The sequence below is a fragment of the Gallus gallus genome, chromosome 14 (assembly GCF_016699485.2).
Source record: "Gallus gallus isolate bGalGal1 chromosome 14, bGalGal1.mat.broiler.GRCg7b, whole genome shotgun sequence".
Classification (NCBI taxonomy): Eukaryota; Metazoa; Chordata; class Aves; order Galliformes; family Phasianidae; genus Gallus; species Gallus gallus.
The window spans coordinates 14,941,934-14,966,631 of record NC_052545.1 but is presented as its reverse complement, the minus strand read 5'-3'; the positions used below and the strand labels follow the sequence as shown (position 1 = coordinate 14,966,631).

General features: G+C 52.9%; 3 protein-coding genes across 8 annotated transcripts; all 3 read right to left on the bottom strand.

Moving 5' to 3' along the window:
• Positions 1–2,526: 2,526 nt before the first annotated feature.
• On the bottom strand, positions 2,527–6,357 carry LOC121106788. Of its 4 annotated transcripts, XM_040647629.2 has the most exons (8): positions 6,169–6,357; positions 5,393–5,464; positions 5,007–5,066; positions 4,393–4,464; positions 4,133–4,204; positions 3,811–4,041; positions 3,107–3,254; positions 2,530–2,922 (listed from the first exon to the last, which is right to left on the bottom strand). In XM_040647629.2, the coding sequence occupies exons 1-8, from the start codon at positions 6,278–6,280 to the stop codon at positions 2,595–2,597; spliced, it is 1,095 nt and encodes a 364-aa protein (XP_040503563.1). In that variant the 5' UTR covers positions 6,281–6,357; the 3' UTR covers positions 2,530–2,594. The 4 variants fall into 4 exon arrangements, with proteins under 4 accessions (XP_040503562.1, XP_040503564.1, XP_040503563.1 ...); XM_040647628.2 differs by having other exon boundaries at positions 2,527–2,922; positions 5,393–6,357; XM_040647631.2 differs by lacking the exon at positions 5,007–5,066 and having other exon boundaries at positions 2,531–2,922.
• Positions 6,358–11,116: 4,759 nt separating this feature from the next.
• Positions 11,117–15,414, bottom strand: LOC121106784. Of its 2 annotated transcripts, XM_040647619.2 has the most exons (8): positions 15,226–15,414; positions 14,456–14,527; positions 14,070–14,129; positions 13,456–13,527; positions 13,196–13,267; positions 12,874–13,104; positions 12,170–12,317; positions 11,117–11,985 (listed from the first exon to the last, which is right to left on the bottom strand). In XM_040647619.2, exons 1-8 carry the CDS (start codon positions 15,335–15,337, stop codon positions 11,658–11,660), a joined length of 1,095 nt encoding a protein of 364 aa, XP_040503553.1. In that variant the 5' UTR covers positions 15,338–15,414; the 3' UTR covers positions 11,117–11,657. The 2 variants fall into 2 exon arrangements, with proteins under 2 accessions (XP_040503553.1, XP_040503554.1); XM_040647620.2 differs by lacking the exon at positions 14,070–14,129.
• A 4,741-nt stretch (positions 15,415–20,155) lies between these two features.
• Positions 20,156–24,454, bottom strand: LOC121106787. 2 transcript variants are annotated; one of them, XM_040647626.2, is made up of 8 exons: positions 24,266–24,454; positions 23,496–23,567; positions 23,110–23,169; positions 22,495–22,566; positions 22,235–22,306; positions 21,913–22,143; positions 21,209–21,356; positions 20,156–21,024 (listed from the first exon to the last, which is right to left on the bottom strand). In XM_040647626.2, the coding sequence occupies exons 1-8, from the start codon at positions 24,375–24,377 to the stop codon at positions 20,697–20,699; spliced, it is 1,095 nt and encodes a 364-aa protein (XP_040503560.1). In that variant the 5' UTR covers positions 24,378–24,454; the 3' UTR covers positions 20,156–20,696. The 2 variants fall into 2 exon arrangements, with proteins under 2 accessions (XP_040503560.1, XP_040503561.1); XM_040647627.2 differs by lacking the exon at positions 23,110–23,169.
• Between the last annotated feature and the right edge of the window lie 244 nt (positions 24,455–24,698).

Sequence of the window (24,698 nt, the reverse complement as noted above, 5' to 3'; positions counted from 1 at the left end):
CCTTGTCTCTTAACACTAAGTCAGATGACTTAGTAATTTAAGTAACTTAATGACCCTTAACTCCACCCAAATTGTTAACCCTTAACTCTAGTGCAAAACGGTAACCCTTATTCTTAACAAAAATTTGCAACCCTTACTGCTAACCCATGCATGTGACCCTTAACTCTAGCCAAAAAGGCTTACCCTTAACCCTAACTCAAAAGGGTAACCCTTAATCCTAACCCAAACCCCAAAAGGTTTAACTCTTAACGCTAGCAGAAACTTGAACCCTTAACAATTACCCTCAAGGGAAACCCCTAATCCTAATCCAAGAGTCTAACCATTATCCCTTAACCCTAACCAGAATGGGAAACCCTTAACCCAAACCAAATGTGGTGATTCTCAACCCTAAACCCTGACTCAAAAAGGTAAACCTTAACCCTTAACATTAACCAAAAAGAGTTACCCTTAACACTAACCTGGAAGGGTAACCCCTAGCCATAACCTGGAAGGGTAACCCCTAGCCATAACCCAGAAGGGTAACCCTTAATCCTTACCCAAAAGGACAGTCTTCAACAGTGACCAGAACGGATAAGCCAAAACACAGTCTCATACCAGACTGTATGGTATGTGTCTGTGAAGAAAAAAACAACTCTGTTCCTGTGGCCAGTACTTAACGCAGCTCTCTTTATGCCTGCTCCATAGCATGAGGACACACATTCAGCTTCTGAGCACCGATTCACCATCTTCAGACACAGAAGGACAAGGAGCAGTGAAGCAGGTGGTGACCAGCCAATTTCTTGTGGCACAGGCCACGCTGATCAGGAGGGCATGGGGTGCCCAGCACAGGCAGAGCTCCACCTGAGGTTGCAAAACAGGTACATGATTCCCATGGGCGTCACTCCCGGGTTCCATCTCCTTGTGGAAAAGCAGAGCTTGTAGGCTTGGCACTCTGGCAGCAAATGCTTTTAGGTAAGGCCATCTGTGTGGATGGAATTGTGCAGGAAGAGAGGTTTTTCTGAAACAAAAAGGCCTTTATCCAATGATCTCTGGCTATTGCTTATGCTGTTTGCTGTGAAAAAGCACGTGAGTGTGACAAGCACCAGCGTCAGCCTGTCACTACCGGCAATAATAAACCTACTGTCCATTATACCCTGCATTATTACAAAATAACTTTTATGTCATAACAAAGGATGGAGATCACCCACAAGGCTAGCAGGCATAGTATATCCTTTGAGACATCTCTTGTTCTTTGAAAAATGACAAGATCTCTTTAGAAGGAAAACAAAGAATAGACATCCGCTCCCCGAGCTCCCTGGGAATGTGTGTTGTCTCTAGCAGCCTCACCAGGCGGCCATCACTAAGAGGGCATTGGTGTTCTGGGAGTGTCTTCTGCCCTAAATGCATCCAGACAAATTCAGGGCTAAAGAGGAATCCAAAGCCAAGCAACAGACCTGAGCTGAGTAAAGGCAGCTAATTTTTATGATGTGTTGCTCTTGTTTCATAGTCTCCTTTGTATTTTCCTTAGATGGCTGCAGTGGTACTTGCTACTCTGGTCAACCGTGTTATTAATGATATACAAACTTGACGTGATTCCTGCTGTCAGTAGTTCTTCACATTCCTGCCTTGTTAGAGGCACCGCTGCAAACCATGAGCCGTCTGCACACGTGCACCTGGAAGCAGGCAGCAGGCAGAAGGGAGCTCCAGACCATATGGACTTGACACACGTGGGAGTTTGTCTGGCAGAGACATTGCGAGGTTTCCCAAGAAGGTCTGCACTGGGGGCAGAACAACCCCATTCACCCAGATAGGCTGTGCCCTGGGCAACAGAGCAGCTTCTGTGTGAGCCACTGAATCTCCCTGTTCTGGAAATGGAGCAAGAACTGTAGAGATTCTGGATGAGAGCTGAGAAGATGAGGTTAGGGACCTAATGCAGCCACCCTCTGTGGGGAAGCTCAGGCAGCCACGTCTCAGGCATCTCTCAAAGGAAGGGCACTGAAAAAAAACGCTAAGAACGCAAATATCTATCTACCTATATATACTATATCTGTGAAAGGTGGAGAGGAGCCTTGCCAGAGTCCTCGGCAGTGCTGAGGGACGAGCTCCGTCCGTGAGCGAGTGAATGTGCGAGGTGAGACTCCACAGGGACTGCCACGGGGCAGGCTGTCGTCTGCTCTCCTGAAGGCATCAACAATTACCCTGTGTAGATTCTCTGTTCCGTTCCATTTGTTGCAGCTTCACCGTACAGTTTCACTGTACTGCCAGCCTCTGCTGCAGTGTCGGTTCTCCTAGATGCGCTCAGTGCTTCCTTCCAAGTGCCTCCTTCCCTCCCTGCATGCCCTGATTCAGGGCAGTAGCCCAGAAGAGCTCAAGGACAACTCTTCACATATCAAGTCTCCCCAGCACTTCCCTGCTCTGGTGGGAGCTTGGGTGACCGCCCAGTTAGACAAGCAAGCTGAGGCTGGGACCAAGGAGGCCCTCCCTGGCATGCAGCTCTCTGACTGCTTCCCTTGCACCAAGTGCTGGCCCCAGCCCTATGCCCTATAACTCAATGGAAATGGTCACAGCAGCAGCTTTTGAATGGAATGTCTTTATTGATCACAAAGTGGGACCTTTCAATGAACCCGAGCCTTCTTGGCACCGGTAACAGGGGCACTGGATGGCTCAGGGGTATCCTGAGAGCTGCAGCTACTGAGGGAAGAGACGTTGACAGTAGGAGAGCTGCTGGGATGCGTGGGCTGAAGGGAGGGGTCTGCTCTGATTCTGTTGCACAGGTCAGCAAATTCTGCTTCAAAGGACCAGGAGAATGCCCTGGAGATGATTTTTCCTTGGTCGAGGACATCCTCCTTTGCAGCCTCCCCCAGCTCCGCTCTGCCTTCATCTCTGTTTTGATCTCTCTCCCAGTCAGCTTGTCTTGCAGCTGTCCGCTCTGTCTTGCGTGCCCTGTGGGAATGAGTTTCAGAAAGCACTACTCACTGATAGGAATCGAGGGAACACTTAAAAGGCCTTGCACATAAATCCTGGCGATGTACTGCCAGCAGCTGATTTGGCCATCAAGGATCCTGTCACCACAAATGCTTCATAGCCAAATGCAGCGATACAGTGTCTAGGGGAAAAGCTAACTCACAGATATTTTTTCCACATCCACAGCATAGGAACACAGGCCAGCATCAGCACGGACAGCAGCACAGCGGAGACCACAGCAATCACTGGGATGTGGTGTTTTCGCAGCTCTTCGCCAACAGCGGCCGTTGTGATTTTCCCAACATCCACCCCTGGAAGAACCAAGACAATGCCGCAGGTTACTGTCATCTGCGCTGCAGATGATCTCACAGTGTGCTTCATGGACCCAAGAGGTTTCCTTTATCATCAGTGGGTACCTCCATCTCTGGTGTATAAGCACCAGAGGACAAGAAGGATTGCTTCCACTTCTCGTTGGGCAGGGAGAGGCTGCACCGGCACTCTGGGCTGAGGGCTGGGGCTCTGCCCTGGGGTTTGGGCTTTGTCCGTCGGGAGCAGTGCAGAGCAGAAACCCTCACACTTTCCCCAGCACACATGTCCTGAGCTCTCCGCCAGAACAACCCCCAGGCTGAAGGTCGGCCTCCAGCCAGCACAAGGCACAGCTGGAGCCAGCCCAGCAGAGAAACACTCCTGCAGGCTCCTACCACACAGGGCCAGGCTCATCGCCCTCACGTTCCTTTATAGCACGTGCTCTGTACTAGCCTGCTCACGTTTGGCTGCCGGCCTGCTGCGCAAGAGCGGGCAGGAAGGGCCTGGTGGCACACAGTGATTCTGGTTGGTGACACCAGATGACCATGGGACTGAAATTACCTGGCAATCCAGCTGCTTGTTCTGCCTGTGTTTTTCTGTCAGAGACTGGCCGTGTGTCACTGCTGCTTTCCTGCAATGGCTCCTTCTGCACAGTCTCTTGGTCAGTCCCTTTAGTCCCACCATACGCTGCCATCTCCATTTTCTTCAGGAGTTCCTTTAGGATATGGGATGACCTCTGTGAGTACTTCCCTCTTCTAGATGTATCCTTTCCTCTGTTTCCTCTTTGCGGACCTTAACAGAATGCATGAAGTTCAGTCTCCCGTGCTTGAAGTTTTGAAGACCAGCAGTGCGTCAGTGGAATCAGTGAAGACCATCTACTCACCCATGGGATTCCAACTGGTCTCCATCGCAGGAAGGAGCCGAGAAACCAGCAAGGCCCTCCCTGGGGGCACTTCTGCAACCAAAGACCCATGAAAAGTTTCCGTGCACAACGGCATCACTGAATAGTGGAGCATACCAGGGGATCGTGCAAGGAAAGGGCATACACGCACAGGACTACGCTCTCACACCTGCAGACAGACCTGGCCGACATTTGGCCTTTGAGCTGGCAGCTCTCAAAGGAACTAAAAAGCCATGACATACCCATGTGATCTGCCGGAGTTTCAGTCCTGGAACTCAGAGGGGAAGCTGGAGCACCTTCATTCCCAGTCACACCTGCAATCAAACACAGGACAGAGAGACTTTACTTAGACGTTCTTCCAGTCAGAATGACAGGGGATGCAATTAAGACAGGGGATTCCTTCGTGACGCTGTTCTCTCCGTTCCACAAAGGAGCAGCTTGGAAACAGATCCTGGCTGCCCACAGGGGCACTGCCACAGACGCAGCTGTCATCAAGGGCAGATGAGAAACGTTCCCATTGCACGTGGCCACCTCTCTCTTCCTTAGTAACCTGCAGTGACTACAACGGGCTCAGGTACGGACGAGCGACTCAGATGCAGGACAAAAGATCCAAAGTTGCAGAGGGGCCAGGCGACCTGCTGGCTGGCATTCAGCAGCTTTCAAAATACTTTCTCCAGGCCATGTGAAAGAGCCCTCAGAGACCTCACGGAACAATATTCGGCCCCTTGAGGTTTTCTTACCGGGAGACCTCTGAGACAAAGCCAGCACAATGCTGGGAGCTGAAGAGCTGAAGCCTTGCTGAACTATCACCACCAAGTATGAACAAATATCAAGGAAATGAAGACTGGGGACTTACCTCTGGAGTCCACCCCAGGCTCAGGGACAGGACTCTGCTGTGCGGATTGAGCAAGAGGGCCTGCAGGGACAAGTGTGATCAGACACTGGTGAGCAGAGCTTCCTCTGCACGTTGGGGCCTACTTTTTCCTCAGTGACCTGCAGGGTGTGGTGGCAGGTCAGGGCCCAAATACGAAGGGCTGAGTTCTCTCAGCTGGAGAGGGGCAGGGTTAACATTCCCACTGAAATGTGGCAGCTCTCCAAGTCACAAAATACTCATGACTGATCTGCGCAAGACCTCCAAGGTACAAGCAGGTTAGGAGGACCTTGAGAGAATCTGAAATAAAACTGCGTGCTGCTGGGGCACAAATTTTTCTGCCTTCATGGGAACAGACACTCAGAACCTACCTCTGGGTTGACCCCGAGGCACAAAACCTGGATTCAGACTATCATCTGAATAGGGCGCACCAATGTCATCATCTAGAATCAAGAAGAACTGATTAGAGAAGTTCCCATTACTGGGGATGTTGTGATATTCTTCTCCCTTAGCAACTGGAGGTGGGTCAGGTAATGGGGCGGGAGAAAGACGCAGGTCATGATTTGCACAGTAGCAGAGTGGCCAGGAGGACCTCTTGGCTGCCATGTACTGCCATCAGCTTACATGATACGTTCTTCACGCCACGTGCAACAACCCTTATGGACCACACAGAAGAAGATTCAGCCCTTTGGGACTTTCTTACTGGGGCACCTCTGGTGTACACAAAGGAAGGTCACACCAAAGCACTGGAGGAAAACACACCTGCCTCTTCCTCTGGGCTGTGGGTGGGGGCTCTGTGTTGGAAACCGGGATTTGTCTATGGGGAGTACCACCAGGCTGGAGCAGAAATGCTCATGCTTTTCCCAGCACACATCTTGTGAGCTCTCACCCAGGGCATCTCCCAGGATGAAGGCCGTGCTCCAGCCAGCAAGCAGCAGAGTCATGGTCCGGCATGGTTGGAGCCAGCCCTGGGGAGCAAGCGCTGCCACAGGCTCTTGGCTGGCTCCTGCGGTGCTGCCTGTCACCCTCTGCCTAACGTCCACCATGGGAGGTAGCCCCAGGGAAGGGTGGTGTAGGGCCATGGCAACTCAGCCTGACTTCTTGCCCCTCGCGCCGCTCAGCTTTGGATCCATCGCTGCCCACTCACCTGCTCCCTGTACTGGAAGCGGAGCAGCACAAATCTCCCAGGAACGCAGGGACATCAGTAGCAGGAGGAGGACAAGGCGGGCAGGGGCCGTGGCCCCCCACACTCGTGCCATGCTGCCACCACCACCGCTGCAGCCACAGCAAGTGCTGCCGTTGGGTCAGGCGCCGAGCAATGCCTGTGCCATGGGACAGCATCACAGCTGGGCCTTGTGACATCACAGCTCTGCACAGCCATGTAGCGGGGCATTGTGACCTCACGGCCCCGTGAAGCCGGGTGGAGGCTGCCCGTGAGCCGCTCCTCTTGTGATGCACTGCACCAGGGCTGGTGGGGCCAGTGCTTACATCATAGAAACATAGAATCATGGAATGGCTTGGGTAGGAAGAGACATTAAAGAACTTTTACCTCCAACTGTGCTGCTGTGGGCAGGGATACCGCCCACTGAGTCAGCCTGCCCAGGGCTCCATCCAGCCTGGCCTTGAACGCTTCCAGAGACCGGGGCATCCACAACTTCGCTTGGCAAACTTTTATAGTGCCTCGACAACCCCGAGAGGGAATTATTACTCTAATATTATTATATTATTATTATTACTCTGCGTGTGTGTGTGTGTGTGTGTGTGTGTGACACAGCCGTGTGTGTGTGTGTCTGACTGTGTGTGTGTGTCTGACTGTGTGTGTGTGTGACACAGCCATGTGTGTGTCTGCGTGTGTGTGTCACGCATGTGGGTAGCAGAGGTCTCCCACGGCTGCTTGTGGTGCTGCAGGGCTGTGGCACAGCTGTGCTGCTGTGAGCAACGGGAGGGACAGAGCAGCACTACGGCAAAGGGTGAAATGGGGGAAAGGAAATTCAGGGAGAAGAGAGGAAAAAAGGGAAAAATGGGGAAAAAGCGGAAAAAAATGGGAAATCTGAGAAAAGCAAGTGAAAATAAAGGAAAGCGAGGAGAAACTCGGGAGAAAGAGAGTGGAAGAGATTGGGAGAAGGGGGATAGAGGGGGGAATGCAAGAAAGTGGTGAAAAATAGGGGAAAAGGTTAAAAGTGAGGCATGCAGGAGAACACACGGGGAAACTATAAAAATAAGGAAAGCGGTGAAAAGGTGTAGGGGGAAAAATGGAAAATGGAAGAAGTGGGGAAAAAGGGGGAATGCGCGGGAAAAGTGAGGGAAAGAGGGAGAGTGAGGGGAAATGAGGACAGCAATGGGAAAAAAATGGAAAGTGGGATAAAATGGTGGGGAAGCGGAGGCAGTGGGCGGGGAAAGCGGCGGCTGTGCTGAGCAGAGCTGTGCGATCTCTGCACCATCCCGGAGCTGCGGGGAGAGCAGCAAACAAAGAATGCAGAACGCAAGCACTGAGAAAACCTGTGAGAGAGATAAAAGACACAGAGCTCTTAGAGTAGGTCCAGAGGAGGGCCACAAAGATGATCAGAGGGCTGGAGCACCTCTCCTATGAAGAAAGGTTGAGGGAACTGGGCTTGTTCAGCTTGCAGAGGAGAACGCTCCGGGGAGACCTCACTGTGGCCTTCCAGTATTTGAGAGGAGAGTATAAACAGAAGGGGGAATGGCTGTTTACAAGGGTGGACAGTGATAGGACAAGGGGGAATGGTCTTAAACTGAGAGGGAGGAGGTTTAGGTTGGATATTAGGAAGAAGCTTTTCACCCAGAGGGTGGTGATGCACTGGAACAGGTTGCCCAAGGAGGCTGTGGATGCCCCATCCCTGGAGGCATTTGAGGCCAGGCTGGATGTGGCTCTGGGCAGCCTGGTCTGCTGGTTGGGGACCCCGCACATAGAATCACAGAATCACAGAATGGCCCGGGCTGGAAGGGACCTCAAGGATTATGAAGCTCCAACCGCCCCCACCACAGGCAGGGCCACCAACTTCCACATTTAATACCAGCCCAGGCTGCCCAGGGCCCCATCCAGCCTGGCCTTGAACACCTCCAGGGATGGACAGGGCACCCACAGCCTCTCTGAGCAGCTGTTCCAGCACCTCACCCCTCTCACAGTAAAGAACTTCCCCCTGACATCCAACCTAAATCTTCCCTCCTTCAACCTCAAACCATTTCCCCTTGTCCTGCTCTTATCTATACTTCCAAAGAGTCGACTCCCCTCCTGTTTATGGCCTCTCTTTAGGTACTGGAAGGTTGCAGTGAGGTCACCCCGCAGCCTTCTCTTCTCCAGGTTGAACAAGCCCAGCTCCCTCAGCATGTCTCTGTAGGGGAGGTGCTCCAGCCCTCTGATCATCTTTGTGGCCTTCCTCTGGACCCTCTCCAACAGCTCTCAATAGCAGGGGGGTTGAAACTCATTGTGGTCCTTTTCATTGTGGCCCTTTTCAGCCTAGGCCATTCTAGGAGTCTATGATTCTCTGATTTATCTTTTGCTTGAATCCACACCGGCTTGTGGCAAGCGCACTTGCTGAAGGGATCTGTAGCCAACAGGGCATGGTGGTACGAGACTGCCAGCAGGCCCGGAGGGAAGGTTTAGGGCTCATCAAGACAACATACCAGTAAAAATGCTTCTGTGTATCAAAGCTCTGCCTGAGTAAACAGCCCAGGGGCCTAAACAGCAGTGAGAGAGCACGTGTGTGGCCAGCCAAAGTTTTGGTCACCGCATCTCGTTCTATAGTAAGGCCTCCTTCTTAGTGCATTAAGGGAAGGCAGTGGATGTAATCTTGCCGGATTTCAGTAAGGCCTTGGATACTGTCGCTCTCAATGTCCTTCTGGACAAGTTATCCAGCTGCGAGCTGGATAAGTAGTGGCTTGATGGCAGAGCTCAAAGAGTCACAGTGAATGCAGCTCTATCTGCCTGGTTGTGCGGTCACTCGCAGTGTTCTCGGGCCGGTCCTGTCGAACACTTTGATCGATGACCTGGGTGCAGGAGGGGAGTGCGTCCTCGGCAAGTTTCCTAATGGTACTTAACTGCTGTAGGCTCCCCGGAGGGCCGAGAGGCCTTGCAGAAGGATCTAGATCATGGCTATCCAACCTTTTAGCTGCCCTGAGCAAACAGGAATTAATTTCTTAATTTGCCTTAATCTGCATGGGCCATACTGAGCAAACAGGAATTGCCTTGGGACGCATATCAAATATATAATAAATTTAAGGCATTTCAGTAACCAACCTTTTTTTAATGCATTTTTTAGTAAAGCTTAAAAACAGCAGAGAGCAACAGCAACATAAAACTAGTGGGATGTTTGACCATTAAGGGCCCTAAGGAAACAGGGAATTCAAGAAGGCAGGTTAGAACCTAAGTGAGAGCTTGATTGTGCTGCAATGTGGATGCCATCGGAAGAGGAAGAAAATTCACAATTGATTAGATTTGTCTGCTTTGGGCTTGAATTATTCATTGCAGAAATGTACCCAGTGTGGTTTTTTGTTTGTTTGTTTGTTTGTTTTGTTTTGTTTTGTTCTTTGCATCCTTATAACCCACTGTGGTTAATTCTCCAGGACTAATCCTTTTGGTATTACCTGCCCAGCCAAACTGAGCACACGCATCTGCTGCAGCTCCTACGGGAACTCGGGAAATCCCTTCCCCTGCTCCGTGTCCTGCTTTCAGCTGGGACAAAGTTGGTTTCCTTTGTAGGGTCTGGTGTGATGCTGTGCTTTGGCTTTAGGAGAAGACTATCGATAACACACTCATGTTTTAGTTTTGCTGAGCAGTGCTGCACAGAGCCAAGGAGATTTCAGTTTCTCAGCTCCTCGCCCTGTCCTGCCAGCGAGGGGCTGGGGGGGCAAGGAGCTGGGAGGGGACAGAGCCGGGACAGCTGCGCTCAACTGACCAAAGAGGTCTTCCATCGCATACGGGATCACATGAGGAACTCTAAAACTGAGAAGCGTTGGCCGGGGCGGGCCGCAGCTTGGGGTCTGGCCTGCGTGTCAGTTGGCGGGTGGTGAGCAGCTGCGTGTGCATCGCTTGTTTTGTGGAGGCACACATGGTTACTGCCGTTACTGTTATTTCTCGCTCTTACTTTCCTGTCTCAGTAAATAGTTTTTTCTCAGTCCGTGAGCTCTACCTCTGCTACAGTTCTCTCCCCCATCCTGCTGAGAAGGGGACAGTGAGCAAAGGGCCGTGTGTGGTGTTCAGCTGCTGCTGGTCTCAACCACAGCGAGCTACTGTGTCACTGCACGGTCAGTGTGCGCAGGAAGGAATCGCAGGTCACTGCAGTGCCACAGCTGCATAAGCGAAGTTGCAGACAAGGAAAAAAGAAAACTGACATGTGGTCAGTTCCAAATGAGACTCTGCGGACGGGTGAGATGTAGTCTGTGTCCTCTTTTGCCTCGGGCTTTACTAGCGGGGTCTCCCAGGCCCTGCTGCCTTGAGGCAGAGCCATGGAGAACAACCAGCATTGGGTGGAGATAAAGCCGTGAGTTCCTCTGTGCTGAACAGCCGCTGGGACTGGAAGTTTTGCGCCTGAGAGTGCTGAGAGAGCCAGGGGAAGTCATAGGGATGTACACTCAGGTACTCAGGTGGGTCTGGCTGGGATGGAGTTGTCCGTTGCAGCTCAGACAATGCTGGGTTTTAGATTTGTGACCAAAACAGTGTTGATAGCACGCCGATGCTGTGGCTGTTGCTGAACAGTGCTTGCAGAATGTCAGCACTCCTCTGTTTCTCACTCACCCTTCCTGGTGAGTAGACTTAGGGATGTGCTTGAAGTTGAGAGGGAACATAACCAGGCGGAAGACCAGAACTGACCAAAGAGTTGCTCCAGGCCAGAGAGCATCGTGCCGAGCAGTAAAACGGGGAGGGGGGTTTGGTACCGAGCCATTTTTCGCTTGTAGGCGGGGTGGGCTTCTGTCTTGTAGTACGAACGAAGGCAATGACAGAGCCTGAATTTGAGAAATAGGAGCTATAGGAAAAGATATCAAAAAGAAATTAATTCACCCCTCCCGGTAACGGTTGGGAGAAAGGGGCGAGCTGAGGAAGGTGACCCTCTCCGTGAAAGGCGGAGAGGAGGCTTGCCAGAGTCCTCGGCAGTGCTGAGGGACGAGCTCCGTCCGTGAGCGAGTGAATGTGCGAGGTGAGACTCCACAGGGACTGCCACGGGGCAGGCTGTCGTCTGCTCTCCTGAAGGCATCAACAATTACCCTGTGTAGATTCTCTGTTCCGTTCCATTTGTTGCAGCTTCACCGTACAGTTTCACTGTACTGCCAGCCTCTGCTGCAGTGTCGGTTCTCCTAGATGCGCTCAGTGCTTCCTTCCAAGTGCCTCCTTCCCTCCCTGCATGCCCTGATTCAGGGCAGTAGCCCAGAAGAGCTCAAGGACAACTCTTCACATATCAAGTCTCCCCAGCACTTCCCTGCTCTGGTGGGAGCTTGGGTGACCGCCCAGTTAGACAAGCAAGCTGAGGCTGGGACCAAGGAGGCCCTCCCTGGCATGCAGCTCTCCGACTGCTTCCCTTGCACCAAGTGCTGGCCCCAGCCCTATGCCCTATAACTCAATGGAAATGGTCACAGCAGCAGCTTTTGAATGGAATGTCTTTATTGATCACAAAGTGGGACCTTTCAATGAACCCGAGCCTTCTTGGCACCGGTAACAGGGGCACTGGATGGCTCAGGGGTATCCTGAGAGCTGCAGCTACTGAGGGAAGAGACGTTGACAGTAGGAGAGCTGCTGGGATGCGTGGGCTGAAGGGAGGGGTCTGCTCTGATTCTGTTGCACAGGTCAGCAAATTCTGCTTCAAAGGACCAGGAGAATGCCCTGGAGATGATTTTTCCTTGGTCGAGGACATCCTCCTTTGCAGCCTCCCCCAGCTCCGCTCTGCCTTCATCTCTGTTTTGATCTCTCTCCCAGTCAGCTTGTCTTGCAGCTGTCCGCTCTGTCTTGCGTGCCCTGTGGGAATGAGTTTCAGAAAGCACTACTCACTGATAGGAATCGAGGGAACACTTAAAAGGCCTTGCACATAAATCCTGGCGGTGTACTGCCAGCAGCTGATTTGGCCATCAAGGATCCTGTCACCACAAATGCTTCATAGCCAAATGCAGCGATACAGTGTCTAGGGGAAAAGCTAACTCACAGATATTTTTTCCACATCCACAGCATAGGAACACAGGCCAGCATCAGCACGGACAGCAGCACAGCGGAGACCACAGCAATCACTGGGATGTGGTGTTTTCGCAGCTCTTCGCCAACAGCGGCCGTTGTGATTTTCCCAACATCCACCCCTGGAAGAACCGAGACAATGCCGCAGGTTACTGTCATCTGCGCTGCAGATGATCTCACAGTGTGCTTCATGGACCCAAGAGGTTTCCTTTATCATCAGTGGGTACCTCCATCTCTGGTGTATAAGCACCAGAGGACAAGAAGGATTGCTTCCACTTCTCGTTGGGTAGGGAGAGGCTGCACCGGCACTCTGGGCTGAGGGCTGGGGCTCTGCCCTGGGGTCTGGGCTTTGTCCGTCGGGAGCAGTGCAGAGCAGAAACCCTCACACTTTCCCCAGCACACATGTCCTGAGCTCTCCGCCAGAACAACCCCCAGGCTGAAGGTCGGCCTCCAGCCAGCACAAGGCACAGCTGGAGCCAGCCCAGCAGAGAAACACTCCTGCAGGCTCCTACCACACAGGGCCAGGCTCATCGCCCTCACGTTCCTTTATAGCACGTGCTCTGTACTAGCCTGCTCACGTTTGGCTGCCGGCCTGCTGCGCAAGAGCGGGCAGGAAGGGCCTGGTGGCACACAGTGATTCTGGTTGGTGACACCAGATGACCATGGGACTGAAATTACCTGGCAATCCAGCTGCTTGTTCTGCCTGTGTTTTTCTGTCAGAGACTGGCCGTGTGTCACTGCTGCTTTCCTGCAATGGCTCCTTCTGCACAGTCTCTTGGTCAGTCCCTTTAGTCCCACCATGCGCTGCCTTCTCCATTTTCTTCACAGGTTCCTTTAGGACACGGGATGACCACCAGTAGTACTTCCCTCTTCTAGGTGTATCCTTTCCTCTGTTTCCTCTTTGCGGACCTTAACAGAATGCATGAAGTTCAGTCTCCCATGCTTGAAGTTTTGAAGACCAGCAGTGCGTCAGTGGAATCAGTGAAGACCCTCTACTCACCCATGGGATTCCAACTGGTCTCCATCGCAGGAAGGAGCCGAGAAACCAGCAAGGCCCTCCCTGGGGGCACTTCTGCAACCAAAGACCCATGAAAAGTTTCCGTGCACAACGGCATCACTGAATAGTGGAGCATACCAGGGGATCGTGCAAGGAAAGGGCATACACGCACAGGACTACGCTCTCACACCTGCAGACAGACCTGGCCGACATTTGGCCTTTGAGCTGGCAGCTCTCAAAGGAACTAAAAAGCCATGACATACCCATGTGATCTGCCGGAGTTTCAGTCCTGGAACTCAGAGGGGAAGCTGGAGCACCTTCATTCCCAGTCACACCTGCAATCAAACACAGGACAGAGAGACTTTACTTAGACGTTCTTCCAGTCAGAATGACAGGGGATGCAATTAAGACAGGGGATTCCTTCGTGACGCTGTTCTCTCCGTTCCACAAAGGAGCAGCTTGGAAACAGATCCTGGCTGCCCACAGGGGCACTGCCACAGACGCAGCTGTCATCAAGGGCAGATGAGAAACGTTCCCATTGCACGTGGCCACCTCTCTCTTCCTTAGTAACCTGCAGTGACTACAACGGGCTCAGGTACGGACGAGCGACTCAGATGCAGGACAAAAGATCCAAAGTTGCAGAGGGGCCAGGCGACCTGCTGGCTGGCATTCAGCAGCTTTCAAAATACTTTCTCCAGGCCATGTGAAAGAGCCCTCAGAGACCTCACGGAACAATATTCGGCCCCTTGAGGTTTTCTTACCGGGAGACCTCTGAGACAAAGCCAGCACAATGCTGGGAGCTGAAGAGCTGAAGCCTTGCTGAACTATCACCACCAAGTATGAACAAATATCAAGGAAATGAAGACTGGGGACTTACCTCTGGAGTCCACCCCAGGCTCAGGGACAGGACTCTGCTGTGCGGATTGAGCAAGAGGGCCTGCAGGGACAAGTGTGATCAGACACTGGTGAGCAGAGCTTCCTCTGCACGTTGGGGCCTACTTTTTCCTCAGTGACCTGCAGGGTGTGGTGGCAGGTCAGGGCCCAAATACGAAGGGCTGAGTTCTCTCAGCTGGAGAGGGGCAGGGTTAACATTCCCACTGAAATGTGGCAGCTCTCCAAGTCACAAAATACTCATGACTGATCTGCGCAAGACCTCCAAGGTACAAGCAGGTTAGGAGGACCTTGAGAGGATCTGAAATAAAACTGCGTGCTGCTGGGGCACAAATTTTTCTGCCTTCATGGGAACAGACACTCAGAACCTACCTCTGGGTTGACCCCGAGGCACAAAACCTGGATTCAGACTATCATCTGAATAGGGCGCACCAATGTCATCATCTAGAATCAAGAAGAACTGATTAGAGAAGTTCCCATTACTGGGGATGCTGTGATATTCTTCTCCCTTAGCAACTGGAGGTGGGTCAGGTAATGGGGCGGGAGAAAGACGCAGGTCATGATTTGCACAGTAGCAGAGTGGCCAGGAGGACCTCTTGGCTGCCACCTGGCAGCTTACATGATACGTTCTTCACGCCACGTGCAACAACCCTTATGGACCACACAGAAGAAGATTCAGCCCTTTGGGACTTTCTTACTGGGGCACCTCTGGTGTACACAAAGGAAGGTCACACCAAAGCACTGGAGGAAAACACACCTGCCTCTTCCTCTGGGCTGTGGGTGGGGGCTCTGTGTTGGAAACCGGGATTTGTCTATGGGGAGTACCACCAGGCTGGAGCAGAAATGCTCATGCTTTTCCCAGCACACATCTTGTGAGCTCTCACCCAGGGCATCTCCCAGGATGAAGGCCGTGCTCCAGCCAGCAAGCAGCAGAGTCATGGTCCGGCATGGTTGGAGCCAGCCCTGGGGAGCAAGCGCTGCCACAGGCTCTTGGCTGGCTCCTGCGGTGCTGCCTGTCACCCTCTGCCTAACGTCCACCATGGGAGGTAGCCCCAGGGAAGGGTGGTGTAGGGCCATGGCAACTCAGCCTGACTTCTTGCCCCTCGCGCCGCTCAGCTTTGGATCCATCGCTGCCCACTCACCTGCTCCCTGTACTGGAAGCGGAGCAGCACAAATCTCCCAGGAACGCAGGGACATCAGTAGCAGGAGGAGGACAAGGCGGGCAGGGGCCGTGGCCCCCCACACTCGTGCCATGCTGCCACCACCACCGCTGCAGCCACAGCAAGTGCTGCCGTTGGGTCAGGCGCCGAGCAATGCCTGTGCCATGGGACAGCATCACAGCTGGGCCTTGTGACATCACAGCTCTGCACAGCCATGTAGCGGGGCATTGTGACCTCACGGCCCCGTGAAGCCGGGTGGAGGCTGCCCGTGAGCCGCTCCTCTTGTGATGCACTGCACCAGGGCTGGTGGGGCCAGTGCTTACATCATAGAAACATAGAATCATGGAATGGCTTGGGTAGGAAGAGACATTAAAGAACTTTTACCTCCAACTGCGCTGCTGTGGGCAGGGATACCGCCCACTGAGTCAGCCTGCCCAGGGCTCCATCCAGCCTGGCCTTGAACGCTTCCAGAGACCGGGGCATCCACAACTTCGCTTGGCAAACTTTTATAGTGCCTCGACAACCCCGAGAGGGAATTATTACTCTAATATTATTATATTATTATTATTACTCTGCGTGTGTGTGTGTGTGTGTGTGTGTGTGACACAGCCGTGTGTGTGTGTGTCTGACTGTGTGTGTGTGTGACACAGCCATGTGTGTGTCTGCGTGTGTGTGTCACGCATGTGGGTAGCAGAGGTCTCCCACGGCTGCTTGTGGTGCTGCAGGGCTGTGGCACAGCTGTGCTGCTGTGAGCAACGGGAGGGACAGAGCAGCACTACGGCAAAGGGTGAAATGGGGGAAAGGAAATTCAGGGAGAAGAGAGGAAAAAAGGGAAAAATGGGGAAAAAGCGGAAAAAAATGGGAAATCTGAGAAAAGCAAGTGAAAATAAAGGAAAGCGAGGAGAAACTCGGGAGAAAGAGAGTGGAAGAGATTGGGAGAAGGGGGATAGAGGGGGGAATGCAAGAAAGTGGTGAAAAATAGGGGAAAAGGTTAAAAGTGAGGCATGCAGGAGAACACACGGGGAAACTATAAAAATAAGGAAAGCGGTGAAAAGGTGTAGGGGGAAAAATGGAAAATGGAAGAAGTGGGGAAAAAGGGGGAATGCGCGGGAAAAGTGAGGGAAAGAGGGAGAGTGAGGGGAAATGAGGACAGCAATGGGAAAAAAATGGAAAGTGGGATAAAATGGTGGGGAAGCGGAGGCAGTGGGCGGGGAAAGCGGCGGCTGTGCTGAGCAGAGCTGTGCGATCTCTGCACCATCCCGGAGCTGCGGGGAGAGCAGCAAACAAAGAATGCAGAACGCAAGCACTGAGAAAACCTGTGAGAGAGATAAAAGACACAGAGCTCTTAGAGTAGGTCCAGAGGAGGGCCACAAAGATGATCAGAGGGCTGGAGCACCTCTCCTATGAAGAAAGGTTGAGGGAACTGGGCTTGTTCAGCTTGCAGAGGAGAACGCTCCGGGGAGACCTCACTGTGGCCTTCCAGTATTTGAGAGGAGAGTATAAACAGAAGGGGGAATGGCTGTTTACAAGGGTGGACAGTGATAGGACAAGGGGGAATGGTCTTAAACTGAGAGGGAGGAGGTTTAGGTTGGATATTAGGAAGAAGCTTTTCACCCAGAGGGTGGTGATGCACTGGAACAGGTTGCCCAAGGAGGCTGTGGATGCCCCATCCCTGGAGGCATTTGAGGCCAGGCTGGATGTGGCTCTGGGCAGCCTGGTCTGCTGGTTGGGGACCCCGCACATAGAATCACAGAATCACAGAATGGCCCGGGCTGGAAGGGACCTCAAGGATTATGAAGCTCCAACCGCCCCCACCACAGGCAGGGCCACCAACTTCCACATTTAATACCAGCCCAGGCTGCCCAGGGCCCCATCCAGCCTGGCCTTGAACACCTCCAGGGATGGACAGGGCACCCACAGCCTCTCTGAGCAGCTGTTCCAGCACCTCACCCCTCTCACAGTAAAGAACTTCCCCCTGACATCCAACCTAAATCTTCCCTCCTTCAACCTCAAACCATTTCCCCTTGTCCTGCTCTTATCTATACTTCCAAAGAGTCGACTCCCCTCCTGTTTATGGCCTCTCTTTAGGTACTGGAAGGTTGCAGTGAGGTCACCCCGCAGCCTTCTCTTCTCCAGGTTGAACAAGCCCAGCTCCCTCAGCATGTCTCTGTAGGGGAGGTGCTCCAGCCCTCTGATCATCTTTGTGGCCTTCCTCTGGACCCTCTCCAACAGCTCTCAATAGCAGGGGGGTTGAAACTCATTGTGGTCCTTTTCATTGTGGCCCTTTTCAGCCTAGGCCATTCTAGGAGTCTATGATTCTCTGATTTATCTTTTGCTTGAATCCACACCGGCTTGTGGCAAGCGCACTTGCTGAAGGGATCTGTAGCCAACAGGGCATGGTGGTACGAGACTGCCAGCAGGCCCGGAGGGAAGGTTTAGGGCTCATCAGGACAACATACCAGTAAAAATGCTTCTGTGTATCAAAGCTCTGCCTGAGTAAACAGCCCAGGGGCCTAAACAGCAGTGAGAGAGCACGTGTGTGGCCAGCCAAAGTTTTGGTCACCGCATCTCGTTCTATAGTAAGGCCTCCTTCTTAGTGCATTAAGGGAAGGCAGTGGATGTAATCTTGCCGGATTTCAGTAAGGCCTTGGATACTGTCGCTCTCAATGTCCTTCTGGACAAGTTATCCAGCTGCGAGCTGGATAAGTAGTGGCTTGATGGCAGAGCTCAAAGAGTCACAGTGAATGCAGCTCTATCTGCCTGGTTGTGCGGTCACTCGCAGTGTTCTCGGGCCGGTCCTGTCGAACACTTTGATCGATGACCTGGGTGCAGGAGGGGAGTGCGTCCTCGGCAAGTTTCCTAATGGTACTTAACTGCTGTAGGCTCCCCGGAGGGCCGAGAGGCCTTGCAGAAGGATCTAGATCATGGCTATCCAACCTTTTAGCTGCCCTGAGCAAACAGGAATTAATTTCTTAATTTGCCTTAATCTGCATGGGCCATACTGAGCAAACAGGAATTGCCTTGGGACGCATATCAAATATATAATAAATTTAAGGCATTTCAGTAACCAACCTTTTTTTAATGCATTTTTTAGTAAAGCTTAAAAACAGCAGAGAGCAACAGCAACATAAAACTAGTGGGATGTTTGACCATTAAGGGCCCTAAGGAAACAGGGAATTCAAGAAGGCAGGTTAGAACCTAAGTGAGAGCTTGATTGTGCTGCAATGTGGATGCCATCGGAAGAGGAAGAAAATTCACAATTGATTAGATTTGTCTGCTTTGGGCTTGAATTATTCATTGCAGAAATGTACCCAGTGTGGTTTTTTGTTTGTTTGTTTGTTTGTTTTGTTTTGTTTTGTTCTTTGCATCCTTATAACCCACTGTGGTTAATTCTCCAGGACTAATCCTTTTGGTATTACCTGCCCAGCCAAACTGAGCACACGCATCTGCTGCAGCTCCTACGGGAACTCGGGAAATCCCTTCCCCTGCTCCGTGTCCTGCTTTCAGCTGGGACAAAGTTGGTTTCCTTTGTAGGGTCTGGTGTGATGCTGTGCTTTGGCTTTAGGAGAAGACTATCGATAACACACTCATGTTTTAGTTTTGCTGAGCAGTGCTGCACAGAGCCAAGGAGATTTCAGTTTCTCAGCTCCTCGCCCTGTCCTGCCAGCGAGGGGCTGGGGGGGCAAGGAGCTGGGAGGGGACAGAGCCGGGACAGCTGCGCTCAACTGACCAAAGAGGTCTTCCATCGCATACGGGATCACATGAGGAACTCTAAAACTGAGAAGCGTTGGCCGGGGCGGGCCGCAGCTTGGGGTCTGGCCTGCGTGTCAGTTGGCGGGTGGTGAGCAGCTGCGTGTGCATCGCTTGTTTTGTGGAGGCACACATGGTTACTGCCGTTACTGTTATTTCTCGCTCTTACTTTCCTGTCTCAGTAAATAGTTTTTTCTCAGTCCGTGAGCTCTACCTCTGCTACAGTTCTCTCCCCCATCCTGCTGAGAAGGGGACAGTGAGCAAAGGGCCGTGTGTGGTGTTCAGCTGCTGCTGGTCTCAACCACAGCGAGCTACTGTGTCACTGCACGGTCAGTGTGCGCAGGAAGGAATCGCAGGTCACTGCAGTGCCACAGCTGCATAAGCGAAGTTGCAGACAAGGAAAAAAGAAAACTGACATGTGGTCAGTTCCAAATGAGACTCTGCGGATGGGTGAGATGTAGTCTGTGTCCTCTTTTGCCTCGGGCTTTACTAGCGGGGTCTCCCAGGCCCTGCTGCCTTGAGGCAGAGCCATGGAGAACAACCAGCATTGGGTGGAGATAAAGCCGTGAGTTCCTCTGTGCTGAACAGCCGCTGGGACTGGAAGTTTTGCGCCTGAGAGTGCTGAGAGAGCCAGGGGAAGTCATAGGGATGTACACTCAGGTACTCAGGTGGGTCTGGCTGGGATGGAGTTGTCCGTTGCAGCTCAGACAATGCTGGGTTTTAGATTTGTGACCAAAACAGTGTTGATAGCACACCGATGCTGTGGCTGTTGCTGAACAGTGCTTGCAGAATGTCAGCACTCCTCTGTTTCTCACTCACCCTTCCTGGTGAGTAGACTTAGGGATGTGCTTGAAGTTGAGAGGGAACATAACCAGGCGGAAGACCAGAACTGACCAAAGAGTTGCTCCAGGCCAGAGAGCATCGTGCCGAGCAGTAAAACGGGGAGGGGGGTTTGGTACCGAGCCATTTTTCGCTTGTAGGCGGGGTGGGCTTCTGTCTTGTAGTACGAACGAAGGCAATGACAGAGCCTGAATTTGAGAAATAGGAGCTATAGGAAAAGATATCAAAAAGAAATGAATTCACCCCTCCCGGTAACGGTTGGGAGAAAGGGGCGAGCTGAGGAAGGTGACCCTCTCCGTGAAAGGCGGAGAGGAGGCTTGCCAGAGTCCTCGGCAGTGCTGAGGGACGAGCTCCGTCCGTGAGCGAGTGAATGTGCGAGGTGAGACTCCACAGGGACTGCCACGGGGCAGGCTGTCGTCTGCTCTCCTGAAGGCATCAACAATTACCCTGTGTAGATTCTCTGTTCCGTTCCATTTGTTGCAGCTTCACCGTACAGTTTCACTGTACTGCCAGCCTCTGCTGCAGTGTCGGTTCTCCTAGATGCGCTCAGTGCTTCCTTCCAAGTGCCTCCTTCCCTCCCTGCATGCCCTGATTCAGGGCAGTAGCCCAGAAGAGCTCAAGGACAACTCTTCACATATCAAGTCTCCCCAGCACTTCCCTGCTCTGGTGGGAGCTTGGGTGACCGCCCAGTTAGACAAGCAAGCTGAGGCTGGGACCAAGGAGGCCCTCCCTGGCATGCAGCTCTCCGACTGCTTCCCTTGCACCAAGTGCTGGCCCCAGCCCTATGCCCTATAACTCAATGGAAATGGTCACAGCAGCAGCTTTTGAATGGAATGTCTTTATTGATCACAAAGTGGGACCTTTCAATGAACCCGAGCCTTCTTGGCACCGGTAACAGGGGCACTGGATGGCTCAGGGGTATCCTGAGAGCTGCAGCTACTGAGGGAAGAGACGTTGACAGTAGGAGAGCTGCTGGGATGCGTGGGCTGAAGGGAGGGGTCTGCTCTGATTCTGTTGCACAGGTCAGCAAATTCTGCTTCAAAGGACCAGGAGAATGCCCTGGAGATGATTTTTCCTTGGTCGAGGACATCCTCCTTTGCAGCCTCCCCCAGCTCCGCTCTGCCTTCATCTCTGTTTTGATCTCTCTCCCAGTCAGCTTGTCTTGCAGCTGTCCGCTCTGTCTTGCGTGCCCTGTGGGAATGAGTTTCAGAAAGCACTACTCACTGATAGGAATCGAGGGAACACTTAAAAGGCCTTGCACATAAATCCTGGCGATGTACTGCCAGCAGCTGATTTGGCCATCAAGGATCCTGTCACCACAAATGCTTCATAGCCAAATGCAGCGATACAGTGTCTAGGGGAAAAGCTAACTCACAGATATTTTTTCCACATCCACAGCATAGGAACACAGGCCAGCATCAGCACGGACAGCAGCACAGCGGAGACCACAGCAATCACTGGGATGTGGTGTTTTCGCAGCTCTTCGCCAACAGCGGCCGTTGTGATTTTCCCAACATCCACCCCTGGAAGAACCGAGACAATGCCGCAGGTTACTGTCATCTGCGCTGCAGATGATCTCACAGTGTGCTTCATGGACCCAAGAGGTTTCCTTTATCATCAGTGGGTACCTCCATCTCTGGTGTATAAGCACCAGAGGACAAGAAGGATTGCTTCCACTTCTCGTTGGGTAGGGAGAGGCTGCACCGGCACTCTGGGCTGAGGGCTGGGGCTCTGCCCTGGGGTCTGGGCTTTGTCCGTCGGGAGCAGTGCAGAGCAGAAACCCTCACACTTTCCCCAGCACACATGTCCTGAGCTCTCCGCCAGAACAACCCCCAGGCTGAAGGTCGGCCTCCAGCCAGCACAAGGCACAGCTGGAGCCAGCCCAGCAGAGAAACACTCCTGCAGGCTCCTACCACACAGGGCCAGGCTCATCGCCCTCACGTTCCTTTATAGCACGTGCTCTGTACTAGCCTGCTCACGTTTGGCTGCCGGCCTGCTGCGCAAGAGCGGGCAGGAAGGGCCTGGTGGCACACAGTGATTCTGGTTGGTGACACCAGATGACCATGGGACTGAAATTACCTGGCAATCCAGCTGCTTGTTCTGCCTGTGTTTTTCTGTCAGAGACTGGCCGTGTGTCACTGCTGCTTTCCTGCAATGGCTCCTTCTGCACAGTCTCTTGGTCAGTCCCTTTAGTCCCACCATGCGCTGCCTTCTCCATTTTCTTCACAGGTTCCTTTAGGACACGGGATGACCACCAGTAGTACTTCCCTCTTCTAGGTGTATCCTTTCCTCTGTTTCCTCTTTGCGGACCTTAACAGAATGCATGAAGTTCAGTCTCCCGTGCTTGAAGTTTTGAAGACCAGCAGTGCGTCAGTGGAATCAGTGAAGACCCTCTACTCACCCATGGGATTCCAACTGGTCTCCATCGCAGGAAGGAGCCGAGAAACCAGCAAGGCCCTCCCTGGGGGCACTTCTGCAACCAAAGACCCATGAAAAGTTTCCGTGCACAACGGCATCACTGAATAGTGGAGCATACCAGGGGATCGTGCAAGGAAAGGGCATACACGCACAGGACTACGCTCTCACACCTGCAGACAGACCTGGCCGACATTTGGCCTTTGAGCTGGCAGCTCTCAAAGGAACTAAAAAGCCATGACATACCCATGTGATCTGCCGGAGTTTCAGTCCTGGAACTCAGAGGGGAAGCTGGAGCACCTTCATTCCCAGTCACACCTGCAATCAAACACAGGACAGAGAGACTTTACTTAGACGTTCTTCCAGTCAGAATGACAGGGGATGCAATTAAGACAGGGGATTCCTTCGTGACGCTGTTCTCTCCGTTCCACAAAGGAGCAGCTTGGAAACAGATCCTGGCTGCCCACAGGGGCACTGCCACAGACGCAGCTGTCATCAAGGGCAGATGAGAAACGTTCCCATTGCACGTGGCCACCTCTCTCTTCCTTAGTAACCTGCAGTGACTACAACGGGCTCAGGTACGGACGAGCGACTCAGATGCAGGACAAAAGATCCAAAGTTGCAGAGGGGCCAGGCGACCTGCTGGCTGGCATTCAGCAGCTTTCAAAATACTTTCTCCAGGCCATGTGAAAGAGCCCTCAGAGACCTCACGGAACAATATTCGGCCCCTTGAGGTTTTCTTACCAGGGAGACCTCTGAGACAAAGCCAGCACGATGCTGGGAGCTGAAGAGCTGAAGCCTTGCTGAACTATCACCACCAAGTATGAACAAATATCAAGGAAATGAAGACTGGGGACTTACCTCTGGAGTCCACCCCAGGCTCAGGGACAGGACTCTGCTGTGCGGATTGAGCAAGAGGGCCTGCAGGGACAAGTGTGATCAGACACTGGTGAGCAGAGCTTCCTCTGCACGTTGGGGCCTACTTTTTCCTCAGTGACCTGCAGGGTGTGGTGGCAGGTCAGGGCCCAAATACGAAGGGCTGAGTTCTCTCAGCTGGAGAGGGGCAGGGTTAACATTCCCACTGAAATGTGGCAGCTCTCCAAGTCACAAAATACTCATGACTGATCTGCGCAAGACCTCCAAGGTACAAGCAGGTTAGGAGGACCTTGAGAGGATCTGAAATAAAACTGCGTGCTGCTGGGGCACAAATTTTTCTGCCTTCATGGGAACAGACACTCAGAACCTACCTCTGGGTTGACCCCGAGGCACAAAACCTGGATTCAGACTATCATCTGAATAGGGCGCACCAATGTCATCATCTAGAATCAAGAAGAACTGATTAGAGAAGTTCCCATTACTGGGGATGCTGTGATATTCTTCTCCCTTAGCAACTGGAGGTGGGTCAGGTAATGGGGCGGGAGAAAGACGCAGGTCATGATTTGCACAGTAGCAGAGTGGCCAGGAGGACCTCTTGGCTGCCACCTGGCAGCTTACATGATACGTTCTTCACGCCACGTGCAACAACCCTTATGGACCACACAGAAGAAGATTCAGCCCTTTGGGACTTTCTTACTGGGGCACCTCTGGTGTACACAAAGGAAGGTCACACCAAAGCACTGGAGGAAAACACACCTGCCTCTTCCTCTGGGCTGTGGGTGGGGGCTCTGTGTTGGAAACCGGGATTTGTCTATGGGGAGTACCACCAGGCTGGAGCAGAAATGCTCATGCTTTTCCCAGCACACATCTTGTGAGCTCTCACCCAGGGCATCTCCCAGGATGAAGGCCGTGCTCCAGCCAGCAAGCAGCAGAGTCATGGTCCGGCATGGTTGGAGCCAGCCCTGGGGAGCAAGCGCTGCCACAGGCTCTTGGCTGGCTCCTGCGGTGCTGCCTGTCACCCTCTGCCTAACGTCCACCATGGGAGGTAGCCCCAGGGAAGGGTGGTGTAGGGCCATGGCAACTCAGCCTGACTTCTTGCCCCTCGCGCCGCTCAGCTTTGGATCCATCGCTGCCCACTCACCTGCTCCCTGTACTGGAAGCGGAGCAGCACAAATCTCCCAGGAACGCAGGGACATCAGTAGCAGGAGGAGGACAAGGCGGGCAGGGGCCGTGGCCCCCCACACTCGTGCCATGCTGCCACCACCACCGCTGCAGCCACAGCAAGTGCTGCCGTTGGGTCAGGCGCCGAGCAATGCCTGTGCCATGGGACAGCATCACAGCTGGGCCTTGTGACATCACAGCTCTGCACAGCCATGTAGCGGGGCATTGTGACCTCACGGCCCCGTGAAGCCGGGTGGAGGCTGCCCGTGAGCCGCTCCTCTTGTGATGCACTGCACCAGGGCTGGTGGGGCCAGTGCTTACATCATAGAAACATAGAATCATGGAATGGCTTGGGTAGGAAGAGACATTAAAGAACTTTTACCTCCAACTGTGCTGCTGTGGGCAGGGATACC